The sequence below is a fragment of the Eleutherodactylus coqui genome, chromosome 8 (assembly GCF_035609145.1).
Source record: "Eleutherodactylus coqui strain aEleCoq1 chromosome 8, aEleCoq1.hap1, whole genome shotgun sequence".
In the NCBI taxonomy this organism is placed as follows: Eukaryota; Metazoa; Chordata; class Amphibia; order Anura; family Eleutherodactylidae; genus Eleutherodactylus; species Eleutherodactylus coqui.
In genome coordinates, this window is record NC_089844.1 from 77070739 (window position 1) to 77084318 (window position 13580).

Here is a 13580-nt window from a genome sequence, read left to right on the forward strand (position 1 = left end):
TGGCCTGCACGTTCATACGACATGGCTCTAATCAAGTATTTATGGGATATAGTGAAGAGGTCCATTCACACCCAAGATCCAGCACCTACAAATACCACGAAGCTGTAGTTGGGTATCCAGATAATGTGGTTCAACATCCCTCCAGATCTGTTCCGTCCATCTGTGAAATCAACGCCACGTCGAGTTGCTGCACTTCACCGGACTAGAGGGGGGTCCTACACAATATTAGTTTCTGTTTCACGACTTCTGCCCATTGTTTTGCTCAGGAGCCTTCATCAATATTGACCTGGGCCTGGATACTTAGAATGACACACTGAGTGAAAGACCTTGTCATAGGACATAATGCAAACTGTATGTGATAAGCTCATACATTACTATGGGACATCTCTCCTGTGCTACAATTTAGTCTCTATGAAGGCTAGGTCATGGTCAAAGGTCTCAAAACAAACCACAAAAATGCAGGAGCTGATTTTGGTAAAGGGGCTCAGAGAAAAACATCTTATTGATTAACACTACAGATAGTTTGCGGCTGTAAGTATCCCAGCCATCCTGTTATATTATAGTACACAGCATGGACATAATAACCAGCTAAAGCAGCTGCCATGGGGTCCAGTGGCTAAAGCCCCATTTACACGCAAGGATGATTGCTCAAAATTCGTTTAAAAGATAGGGAGAATGACAGGTTGAGCGATCATTTTGCATAAGCTGCTAATGGGCACTAATGCCCATTAGCAGCTTATTACCTTTATTTGCATGTAAATGAGCCTCCCTGAGCTGTATGCAGAGAACCCCCTGATATGAAGCAGCCCTAACAATGTACATGGAGCGGATCACTTGCAGGCTGCCCATACAGAAAACATTATAGAACGGACGAAGTTTTTGGATTACCTGATCTTTGCTGAAAGTCACCATTCCCTGATATGCAGCGTCTGCAGTGGCAAATATATGTGGAGGGTTTGAGGCACGTTTGACTCCATGGTACAGCTTGGAGAACTAAATAAATTGAAAAACTCTGATGGATGCACATAACTATACTCCAATACATATTACTGTGAACGGCTAGCAAACTCATTACTATATTTTTGTGCCATTCCTGCGGAATATAGAGATTATGATGATGCTATGTCGGCTGCACGTATTTTAAATAATAATTATAATCAACATAATAATATTACTTTTCCATTAACACATCTTTAAATAATATTTGTGTAAGCATCATATATTCATATCTGATAATCACACAGAGGTGAGCGGCGCAACATAAGCATTGCTTATCTCTTCCTGCAGAAATAGTCTGCCACAGGTGGCTTTTGCAGGTAGTTCCCATAGAAAAGGAACCATTAAATAGCTGAGATGACTAAGAAGAGGTTCTGCAGTAGCTGCAGTGTGTATTATACAATTCTGGGTTCTCTTTGCAAAATGTCATAATATACACCTCAGATGCTTTTGAAAAGGATGGGGTGTTTTATATCAATAATTACAGCGTTTTCCAGGCAGTGCCGGAATACACTAGGGTTGGTGCTGAAGCCGCTGCTCCATCCCTTGTGTAGTGGCCCTACTCATAATTGCAGGCTGGGGTACCACTGATTTCAATAAGAGCTGCGCAACCTACAAAGGTACAGTAGGGTGCACAATAGTCTACGGATTCTCGATTATGGGTCCATATTAGAACTAGGTTGACTGTATAGATGGAAGTTTGGTTGAAGAAGGAGGTTGTATGGAGCCATAATATACCATGTGTAGTAATCCAGTACTGGCACTACTGAGTAGTGTTAATATCGGAGGGAGACTGTCATCATTTACATATAACACATTCATTATATGTCTGTATTTCCTGTATTCCTGCCTTGCTTTAGGCCGCCTGCAGAAAGGCGGAAATTCCGCTGCAAGATTTCCCGCAGAATTTCCACCCCTGGAAGCAGCCATAGGATTGCGTTAACAAATGCAATCCTATGCAGACAGACGCGATTTGGCCGCATGAAATCTCACACGGCAAGCAAAACGCGGCGTGCTCTATTTCTGTGAGGGGCTCGCAGAGCCCCGCACAGGAACGTCACTCACCGGCTCCGCTCTGCGCGTATGCCGGCTGCCCGGCAGCCGGCACATAAAAGAGTCAGGGCTGCGGGAGCAGGCGAGTGCCACACTGCTCTCTGCAGAGACTCGGGTCGGGTCCTGCTGCGAGAATTCTCTGCAGGCGGCCTTAGAAACTGGGAAGTTCCCTATTGTTAGCCAGCCCCTCTGTGTTATCTCAGCCCTGACTGGAAGAGGAGGGGTTGAGCCAGAAGATGCTAGAAGGGGGAGGTAATATAAGATCCTGAACTCTCTGTTTGGGTCAAAGTCGTTAGTGTTGAGAGAGTTGGAGCAGAGTAGGGAGTGTAGTAACTTATCTGCCCTTGCTCTGCTCATGCAGTGTACAGCACCCAAAGCTGCAGGATTGTGTTATAGTAATAATACATAGGTTAAGGGGCATAAACATATGTTAATCATAGAGTCATTACATACTAAGCCAAACATGAGTTGTTATGATGTTGGGGCATACATGTGTATTGTATGTAAGTGTATGATGTTCAACTATATCTGTATCGTTATGATGTTAATAAACCAGAAGTGTACTGTAGAATGACCAACATGGAGTCAGACTGAGATACATTTGCATGCATGCAACTTCTCATTATAATCAATTTGGAGCAGACAGTGAAGTACATGGAATATGATATTTATTCTCATAACATCTGGCGCCCGACTTGGAAAGACATGTGATCACTGCAAATAAGAATCCAACTGACCGGCATGTAATTTGGTGGATGTAAACAATGGGCACTCACTGCAACAAAAAAGGTGAGAACTTATTCTCCCCTCCCCCATTGTGTGTCTGACATTCTGCGTGCCAAGGCTTGGGTGAGTAATTTCCGTTAAAAAGGGTTAATTTTTGTTAAAAGGTCATTTGTCTATTTAAGAATCCTGTGACTTCACTGTTCTGTGTTGCTATGAGCTGTTAAATTGTTGTTTAGACATCAGATAGCTCTCATCATCGTTAGCAGCGTTTATTCTGGTACCAAATTCCTGATGAGGGTTTGATGGCTTTTTGAGATATGAAGGTATTATATTATATATATATATATATATATATATATATATATATATATATATACACATACATACATACACACACACACCTGTTTGCCTAGGCTGAGATAAGAAACATATGTATTATTACTGTAACACTTATTATCAGCTCCAGTGTCTGTGTAGAGACCAGCAAGAGTAAAGTATTGGATTGAACCCAACGTGAACCCCTAGGCTTGAATAAGGTACAAGAATTATTGTGAGGTAATACAGGCTAGTCAGAGCACAGAGGAGAAGCTGGGATCACCAAAAGTAAGTCACTCTGATTAAGTTGCTAGCATATATATACAGAAAAGCTCCCTGGGCTTGTGCAGAGATACACATTTTGGAGATAATGTGGATTTTACAAGTACTGGGATTGCTGTGGCTCTGGTAAAATTGGCTGTAATCTGCAGCTAAATGTTCGGTAAACGCTAGTTACGGTTTTCACAAGTTCCGTACATTTGACTTGTTTGTCCTGCACAAAGCATCTTAGTCATCTTACACAATACCTGCCAGGGTTTCTGGATTTTATACATGAAGCCTTCTATATATAGTAAATTGCTGGTTGTTGCAATTTAAGCGCTGGGGAATAAGTTGGCGCTATATAAATAAAGATTATTATTATTATTTTTCTCTCTCTTGTGTTTGTTATATTCAGTGTACCATCCAGTTATTACTGTAAGCATAAGAGAAAATATTAAGACAGATTTATTTCTTACCTGTGGAGAATAAATACTGAGGTTCTGGAAGGGATTTAAAGCTATCAAAATATCCCCCACATAGGTATATATCTGTAAATCTGCAAATCGGGTCTGTAACTGATGTATTATGGTTTCCTGAAGGGAAAAAAAATAAATATTTCAATCTCATAGAAAATCTGGAAGTCACTTATTATTAATATGAGATTCAAACATCACAATTTAATTAGCTATGATTGTAATAAATGGGTTGTCTCACTTCTATTGTGGTGGAGTACCAATCCCAGGCACATACCCTTTGCTGTCAATACTGTCAATACTGATTTGCTGTCAATACCCTTTGCTGTCAATACTGACAGCAACAATTAAAAAGCATGACAAAGGAGTTGGCTCCCCCTGTCTCTTGAACACCCTCTTCCCCTATGAGTTTTTCAGGTGCCATTCAGTTACCATGGTAGCCCTTGACTTGTGAAGACCCCCAGGTCTACCATGGATATCCTCTTACCAAGTCCTGCCTGAAACAGGGCTAAATAGAATGCCTGTAAATGTATAGAATACTGCAATACTGAAGTATTGTAGTACACTGTACTTGCGATCAGACAATCACTAATTCAAACTCCTTATGGTGATTAAAAAAAGTAAAAATAAGATTAATGAAGTTTAATTTAAAAAATCAAAACGTTATATATACCCCCAAAAAGATGCCAATTTTTTTCTAAAAAGGTACATTTCTAAGTAGCACAACATAAAAAAACCTATGTAAATTGAATATCACAATAATTGCGCTGACCCACAGATGTAAGATAACATGTAATTTTGACTGCACTATGAATGCTGTAAAAACAACCCACAAAATGGCCAAATTGCGCTTTTTTCTATTTCACCCCACTTAAAAATGTTTAAAAGTTTTCCAGCACATTTTATGGTATTTTGAATACTACCACTGAAAAATACAACACGTCCCTGAAAAAAAACACGTTCTAATGCCGTTATGGTTGTCGGAAAAATTTAAAAAGTTATGATTTTTTAAAAGTGGGGATGGAAAAATGCAAAGGAAAATATGAAAAAGAGCAGGAAAAGGAAAGGGTTAATGTATCCACAGACAACCTGATAATATTGATATTTTTATTATGTGGGGAAAAAAACTATTGTATTCACGTTGGTAAAACCATTATTTCCACCTCATGGAAATTTGCTCCATCTGTTAAAAAAAGTTAAACATGCTTGAAAATATTTAATTTAGAGCAGTGCGTGCGGTGGACCCCTGGCAATCAAGTATTAATGACCTATCCTGAGGATAGGTCATCAATAGTAAAGTCCCAAAAATCCCTTTAGGGACCTAGTACATGGGCGGAATTTGGTTACAGTGTAATAGGGTAGTGGTGACAATGCTCCACTTTACAGAATTAGAGTGGTCAGGCCGCTTTGTTCAGAGGCACAGAGGTCACAAGTTTAAGGCTCGCCCTCTCCGGTTCAAACCCAGCTGAGAGAGGGAAATGCTGAAGAATCTTGCTGGAGCCTTTTATCAGTGCTGCGGCACTATTTCAGAGGCTCTCCTCCACTGGCGCAGAGGAGAACCCAAGCAGCTATCACCAGCAAGAACTCCTAATGTGGCAGAGGTCTACTTCAGGCCAGTGCAGCAGACAGTTTCCTCATGCTTGAGAGCTGCTCGGAGAAGGCCTGAGCAACATGGCCCCTGGACGCAAAGAGACCACCAGAGAGATGATCTAGGGGCAGACCAGCAAGCCGTGATGAGCTGGGGGCTGAAGTAGCTAACAGCACCATGGACTTGGAGCAGCATCTGGTGAGTGCACTTGTTCCCTGGGACTGTGTAAAATCCCTGTCCAGGGTGGAGGGTAAGAACTCACGGGACTGATGCAATTGGTGTAATATAATTATGGCGCCAAAGGTTTAAGCCGGGCCTTGCGAGGGTTAATTGAATGTGCTGTAGTATGTTTAAGATGTAACTATAATGCTGAAGTGTAATGTATATGATGTGTTTGTGACAAAGGATATGTAATGGCGCAGTAAGGCACATGTTATAAAGTGGTGGAACTGATTCAAGTAATGTAATATATAACAATCTCTGGATATTAGTGACATCTACAATGTGTTTAAGTGTCCTTTGTGAAAGGATGCTGCTCCTATGGGGTATTTAAAGTTGAAGACTATGGCCAAAGATGATGTTATGCCGCAGACCACTTGCAAAAGACGCTAAAAGTTATGTGAGAAGTCATGTGCCTTGCTGCTGCCAAGAGATGAAGAGTTGTATATGTCAGCAAAAGATGTCAATTGCAGAAAAGTATACGTAGTGTTGCGTAGAGATACCCCTCTTCACCCACGTCACAGGCCTCTCACTAGCCAAGCCAGAATCCTACTGGACTCTGATGAAGGGCAAAAAAACGAAACATCTGTCTGTGTATGGATTTCTGGATTGGTTTTCAATTCGAGATCATTATTTTAAAGACTTGTTTAAAGAGTCCGACATTGATTTAAAGGAATGCTGCCATCCAATAGGTGGCGCTGCAAAGGCATACTTCCATCTTCCTTATTTGCAAACAAGGGTAGAGGACCCAATAGCAAAGAATAGGCCCCTAGTATGGTGTGGGTTTTACAACCACGGACAGATTCCTGATTTCCTGCACTGGTTCTCAACACCCAATACTAAAGGGGATGAGATGAACCAGGACTAGGCTGTTTCTGTCCAAGGGCCCCATAACAATCTCATGTTCTCCCTCTGTATATACACCCAATAGTTTGCTGCAGTCTATCAGTCTGAAATCCAGGCTCATAATCTTACAGAAGATTGCCTAACCTAGATACAATTCTAAGAAATCCTCAGCTTTGAGAAGTAATCTGTTTGGTTTTTTTAGCCTTACAATGTGCAACAGAATGATCATTTTAACTAAAAGCAAACCAAGATGCTGAAAAAGGTAAGAAACAGAATTAGAAGGTGCATTAAGAAGTTGTCGAACTTTTCATTACACAATGGTTAAGATTTTTGCTGTGGAAAAACTTTTACATTGTGGATAAATATATTAAGCTATTCCCTATCTGCAGGAAAGAGGATAACTAGCTGACCGGTGGGGAGCTAACTGCTGGGACCCCCACCAATTGGCAGAATAGGGGTCCCGTGTCCCTAAGAGGCTGACAAAATTAATGGAGCGGCAGTATGCATGCTCAGCCACCGTTCTATTCATTTCCATGAGAGCGCTGGAAGTTGACAAGTGCGTGAACTCAGCTATTTTCGGCATTTTCAATTGATATGACTTCAATATTGCAAGTCTATCGGGGGACACAGAACTTCCATTCTGGCACTCAGTGGGGGTCCTAGTCGTCAGAACCTCACCAATCAGGTAGTTATACCCTATCCAGGATGTCCAGGACTGTCCAGGATTAGAAAAACATATCAGCTTCCAAAAATAACATCACACCTGTCCAGCGGTTGTAAGTTGTATTGCAGCTCAGCCCCAATCACTTCAAGGGAGAGAATCTGCAATACCAGACACAACCCGTAAACATGTGTGGAGCTGTTTCGGGAAGATAGTCATGTTTTTCTAATTGTGGAAAACTCCTTTAACCATACTCATTCCAATTACAGTATGCTTGCCTTTTCTGGACAAATCTTTGTAACCATGTTTAGATTAGCTGGAAAATATAATGCTTTCCTATAGGGAATGCATATACCGCAACACAACCCCTTTCCCTAAACCAGATTTCCTGTGACAAATTTTTCAGTTCCAGCATATATTATGTATACTGCCCATGTTTTTTGAGAACACCATCCCCTTAGAAGAGCACTTTTTAATTCAGTTTTATATGTTCGTCTCACAATAGGGACTAGAATTCGAAGGACAGAAAACCATCTCAGAAAGTACTGTACTGTAGGTTACCATTAAATATATGCAGTAAGAGGAGTTGTACGGCAACATAAAATTCAGTATGTCATCTACCTCATCTAAGACCTCCAGGTTGACCAGATCATCATCCATGCAGGTGTTCTCCTTGGTGTGCAGCACATAAGGCCTCCTGGTGTGCATCCTCTCATATCTGTACCACAGAAGACATAAAAGTGATATTAAAGCAAATCTGTGTCAGTTTAATATGCTGCATGCTGTAAAGACAGAATATTCCAGTAACGGGTCTAAAATACTACGTAGTAGTCAAAAATGTTGTGCTGTTTGTTGTGCCATATGCACATATACACACCGACCTGTCAATCACCATCTTAAGGGGCGTGGGGAGGAGCGGAGACATGGCAGCAGCGCTCTGCTCTTGAACACACCAGATTTATAATTTATATGGCTGATATATTCCTTTAGCACTCCTAGTAGAAACTGCACCACACTTTTTGCACTGATTTGACTGCCAGTAGTACGGACCTGTAGTTGTAATATGCAGTCCTTACATAGTGCAGTATATTCAATTTATCGTCAACTCCGAATGCAAACCTAGCCACATGACTTAGTTCCAACCTTCAAGACATCTACACAAAAATCAGTAGCATCTCTAAGTAACACCAACTGTAGAGATAAGTGAACTTTCGAAAAGTTCTATACAAATAACAAGCCCCCCTTCTGTTTGGACGATTTGTTGATTTTCTGCAAAAAGTTGATTTTGGTTTAGTCCAATATGACTAATATCCCTAAAATTGGTGTATAACACTGTCTAAGAGTTATAAAAGCACCATAGAACGCTCTTAAGTCACCTATAAGTGTATCGTAATACTTTTGAGCTTGTTTAAGGCAAAGTTAATAAAGCAGGAGTTTGTTTTTTTTTTAAATAACTTTCATGATGTTTTTTGGAGGCAATGGAGAAAAAGCACCTCGTTCTGCCATTGTTCTTTACAGTTTTTTTTACAGCATTAATCACGCAGCTTAAATTACATGATCATTTTTCTCTGCATGTTGGTAGGATTATGACAATACCAAAATTATATATATTTTTTAGTTTTTTTCACTTTACACAATGAAACCCCTTTCTTAGAAAGACAGGAATTAGGTTTACCTGTTAATTCCTTTTCTTGAAGTCATCCTGACAGCATACACATGGAGGTTGACCGCTGGACACCTGTTGGGACAGGAAGCGGAAAAACATACAAAAGGCAACTCCCACCACCGGCTCACCAGTGTGTACCAAATAACTACAGTGACCCGGCTTTGCTTAACCAATCATTTTTAATACCGAAATCATAGTACAGTACGTTACTTCACGTAAAAATTAACTGAATGGGAGGGAAAAGCCCCTATGCTGTCAGGATGACTTCAAGAAAAGGAATTAACAGGTAAACGTAATTCCTGTCTTCCCCTCGTCATCCTGACAGCATAGACATGGAGGAATACCAACAACCAAGGGCTTTAGGGAGGGACCACTGCCTGCAGCACCTTCTGCCCAAAGGCCGTGTCACGGCTGGCCCCCACGTCCAGGCGATAGTGTTTTACAAAAGTATGGGTGCTTGACCATGTGGTGGCTCTGCAGATCTGGTCGGTTGTCGCCTTGGCTCTCTCCGCCCAGGAACAGGCGACCGCCCTAGTAGAATGTGCTCTAACTTCGCCCGGGAGTGGGATCCCTTGGGATCTGTACGCCTCTTCTATGGCCCTCCTGACCCACCGCGCTAGGGAATCCTTAGTAGCGGCCCCTCCTCTGCGTGGACCCTGAAATTGAATAAAGAGGTTGTTAGATTTCCTGAAGGTATGTGAGACCTCTAAATACTTCAGGATTGCCCGTCTCACATCTAGGTTATGGAACCTCTGTTCCGTGGTGCTACGGGGTTCCTGGCAGAAGGAGGGAAGTACTATTCTTTGCTCTCTGTGAAAGTCTGTGAGGACTTTCGGTTGAAAGAAAGGGTCAGGCCTGAACTCTATTTTGTCCGGGAAGATGGTCATATATGGAGTTTTAATAGAGAGGGCTTGGATTTCCCCGATCCGCCTGGCGGATGTGATGGCCACTAGAAAGGCAACCTTATAGGAGAGGATCTTAACTGAGAGCTCTTCCAGGGGCTCGAAGGGGTGTGCGCAAAGGGCCTGCAAAACAAGGCTCAGGTCCTATGGGGGCATGGTTTTCCTTATAAAGGGGTGGAGTCTGACTGCCCATTTAAGGTATTTTTTAACTAGCCTATGGTCGCCTAAGGGGAAGTCAAAGAAGGCTCCCAGGGCGGCCACCTGGACCTTAAGGGTACCCGGTTTTAGCCCCATGTCCAATCCATCCTGAAGGAACTCCAGAATCTTATTAATGTCAGGTTGTTGGAGGTCGTGAATACCATGCCCCAACCACCTAGAGAAGGTATTCCACACCCTGGTGTATATATTCCTGGTGGATTCTTTGAGGCTCTCACATAAGGTGGTAGTCACCCTCCCTGATAGGCCCTGGTTCAGGTATTTTACCCGCTCAGCCTCCAGGCCGACAGTCTGAACTGTCGGACTTTTGGGCAAATCAGGGGACCTTGTTGAAGGAGGTCGTCTCTCCGCGGCAGATGTAGAGGCTCCTGTGTCGAGAGAGCGGCCAGGAGCGGGAACCAAGGTCTCTTGGGCCAGAATGGGGCCACCAGGATAACGGAGCCTGAGGACCCCTGGATCTTCCTTAGAACCCGAGGGATCAGGGGGATAGGTGGGAAGGCGTATGCCAGGTCCCACTCCCACGCCTGGGACAGTGCGTCTATTCCCAGGGAGCCCCCGTCTGCCCCCCTGGAAAAAAACCTGGGACACTTGCTGTTCTCCCGAGAGGCGAACAAGTCCACCTTTGGTGTCCCCCATCTTTCCGTAATTAACTGGAATGCCTCTGGATGTAGCGCCCACTCCCCGGGGGCTATCCTCCTGCGGCTGAGGTAGTCTGCCATGGAATTCTCTGGGCCCCTTACGTGGAACGCTGAGACGGAAGGTGTCCGCTGCTCTATCCACCCGAGAACTTTTGCCGCCAGGTCTTATAGTCAGGGGTTCCGCGTGGATCCCTGGTGGCGAATGAGGGACACCGTTGTTATATTATCTGAAAAGATCTTAATGGGTCTACCCCCGATCTCTGTCTCGAGGCCCCGGATGGCCCTCCAGACAGCGCAAAGCTCTTTGTAATTGGAAGATTGAGTAGCTTCCTTCTGGTTCCAGCCCCCTTGGACGTAATGACGGCCTAAGTGGGCCCCCCAGCCAGTTGCGCTCGCGTCTGTAAAGATGGATACTGGGGATGCAGGGTCCCAAACCGTGGCCCTGGCAAGGTTGGAGATAGACGTCCACCACCCCAAGGAGGACTTTACTTTGTGGGTAAGGACGACTTTCTGATCCAGGGAAGCTGGTGATTTATCCCAGTTGCTCAGGATGAAGTCCTGGAGAGTTCTACAATGTAACTGGGCCCACGGGACTACTCCAATGCAAGCTGTCATAAGGCCGAGAACCCTCATGCCTCTCCTAAGGGAGACTTGGGTGGCTAACTAAAGTGCCCGGCTCTCGTCTTGGATCGTTTTTTGCTTTTCTAGAGGAAGGGAAGAACACTGGTGGTGTGAGTCCAGAATAACTCCCAGGAACTTTTTCTTTTGTTCGGGCAGAAGACTGGATTTGTCGAAGTTGATGATCCAACCTAATGACTCGAACAGACGGAGTGTGAGGTTGACCCGGCACTGGAGTTCCGAAGCTGATCCTGCTATGAGCAGGAAATCGTCGAGGTATGGGACAATCAACACCTTGTCCGTCCTTAGTGCCGCCACCATCTCTAACACCAGCTTGGAGAACACCCGAGGTGCGGAGGAAATCCCAAACGGCAGGCACGAAAACTGGAAATGAGAGACTGACCCCTCTATCACCAGGGCGAATCGCAGAAACTGTTGGGAATCTGAGTGTATGGGGACATGATAGTAGGCGTCCTTTAAGTCCACCGTGGCCATGACGCTCTCTGGTGCGATTAAGGGGGATCGCTGACCTCACTGATTCTATTTTAAATCTTTCCTATGATATAGATTTGTTCAGGTGTTTCAGGTTAATTATGGTTCTATAGGACCCGTTAGGTTTTTTGCTGAGAAACAAGGGGGAGTAGCACCCCTTGAACAGTTCTTCTGTGGGAACCCGAGTGATGGCCCCTAGGGACAACAGGTCCCGTACCCCCGACTGGAGGGCCCGAGCAGGGGGCAGGGGGTAACCACAAACCTCCGGGGAGGAGGGGAGGAAAATTCAATTTTATAGCCCTCCGAGACTAGGCGTAAGGCCCAGGGATTGGAGGATATTTCGCTCCATTTACTGGCGAACCCCCTCAGTCTACCCCCCACTTGCCGGATCCCGGAGGGCGGATTCTCACCCTTTCCGCCTTTGGGATAGGACCAGCGTCCGGTTTTCCCCTTCCCCCTGTATGCTCTAGCGGGAACAAAGGGAGGAGGGTAGGAGGAGGAAGGCCGCTTGAAGGGTTTCTCTGACGGTAATCCCTGGCTCTTGTCTGATGCCTTCTCTAGGAGTGTATCCAAGGAAGGCCCGAAGATCCGGCGTCCTTGGAAGGGCAAGGAGCAGAGCCTGATCTTTGAGGCATTGTCCCCCGTCCAGGCCTTTACCCAGACGGCCCTCCTGGCTGTGTTCGAGAGTGCTGCTGAACGGGCCCCGAACCTCACTGACTCCATAGAGGCGTCTGCCAGGAAGCCGGTTGCCTGTTGGAGGAGGGGAAGGCAGTTGGAGATGTCTTCCCTCGAGCCCCTTTGAGTAATCAGTGTCTGGAGTTGGTCTAACCAGACCGTCATAGATCTCGCCACGGACGTGGCCGTGATATTGGCTTTAATGGTGAGGGCCGCAGTCTCCCAGGCCTTTTTCATTGCCGAATCCACTCTGGTGTCCAGTGGATCCCGCAATTGGGAAATGTCCTCAAAGGGGAGGGCAGCCTTCTTTGAGACCCTGGCGACCGCCAAATCCACTTTAGGGACGGTTTTCAGGAACTCAATGTCTTCCGGGGTGAAGACCATCCGATCTTTGAATTCTTTGGACAGAAAAAACTTGTGTTCTGCCTGTTTCCACTCAGTCAGGATTAGCTGTTTCAAGATGTCATTGACCGGGAATGACGGTTTTGGCTGCGGTAGGAGTCCCCGGAACAGGCTATCCTGAAAGGATGGCTGCTGCGGCGTCTCTTCCTCCTCCTGCATGGTGCGTTGGACCGCGGTTAATAGTTGCCCCAGGTCCGCCGATGAAAAGAAATACTTCCTTGTGTCCTCCATAGGCGGCATGGATTCTGAGGGGGAATCTTCTAGGAGCCCTTCCTCAGAGTCCGACTCTTCCATCCGTGACCGCCTTACCCTTTTCGTGGGGGGCGGAAAGGAAAGAGATGAGAGAGAGGCTTCAATCTCCTCGCGGATCATAGATCGGATATCCGATATGCCCGAGGAGCCTTCCTCACGGACCACTTTCTCCGTGCAGTCTGCGCATAAGGGCTTGGTGTGGCCCTCGTCTAGTCGCCGCACGCAGACCGGACACTTGCGCACACTCGCTTCTTGGCCTCTCTTACCTTTTGTGCTTCTCTGTCCTAAGAGACGGAGACAGCAAAAGGGGAATTTCCAGCACCTGATATTCTCTTCTTCTCCCCGATGCGAGACCTAAGGAGGTCTACTCACCAGCAGGCTGCTCTCCGTGTCCTCTCTGGCTGACATCTTCTTCTAAGGTGCAGACAGAAGACATGCGGGGAAAATCCAGCTTTTTTTTTTTTTTAATTTTCAAATTTTGGCGCCCTTTTTATGAGGCCCCGCCCCCCCTGTGACGCGGCCGCACTGATGTCATGCCGCCGCGCCGGACCCGGGGGATACCCCATACGTTGGGACGCTCT

The 13580-nt window shown here is 45.2% G+C and overlaps 1 protein-coding gene across 1 annotated transcript in view; it reads right to left on the reverse strand.

The window, feature by feature from the left end:
• MYO3B (myosin IIIB) overlaps nucleotides 1-13580 on the reverse strand; it is a 449841-nt gene that overhangs the window by 208806 nt on the left and 227455 nt on the right. The window contains exons 9-11 of the mRNA XM_066575886.1: nucleotides 7760-7856; nucleotides 3828-3944; nucleotides 889-993 (exon numbers count right to left, since the gene is read on the reverse strand). Of these exons, the coding sequence (XP_066431983.1) occupies nucleotides 889-993; nucleotides 3828-3944; nucleotides 7760-7856 (319 nt within the window). The remainder of the gene's footprint in view (nucleotides 1-888; nucleotides 994-3827; nucleotides 3945-7759; nucleotides 7857-13580) is intronic.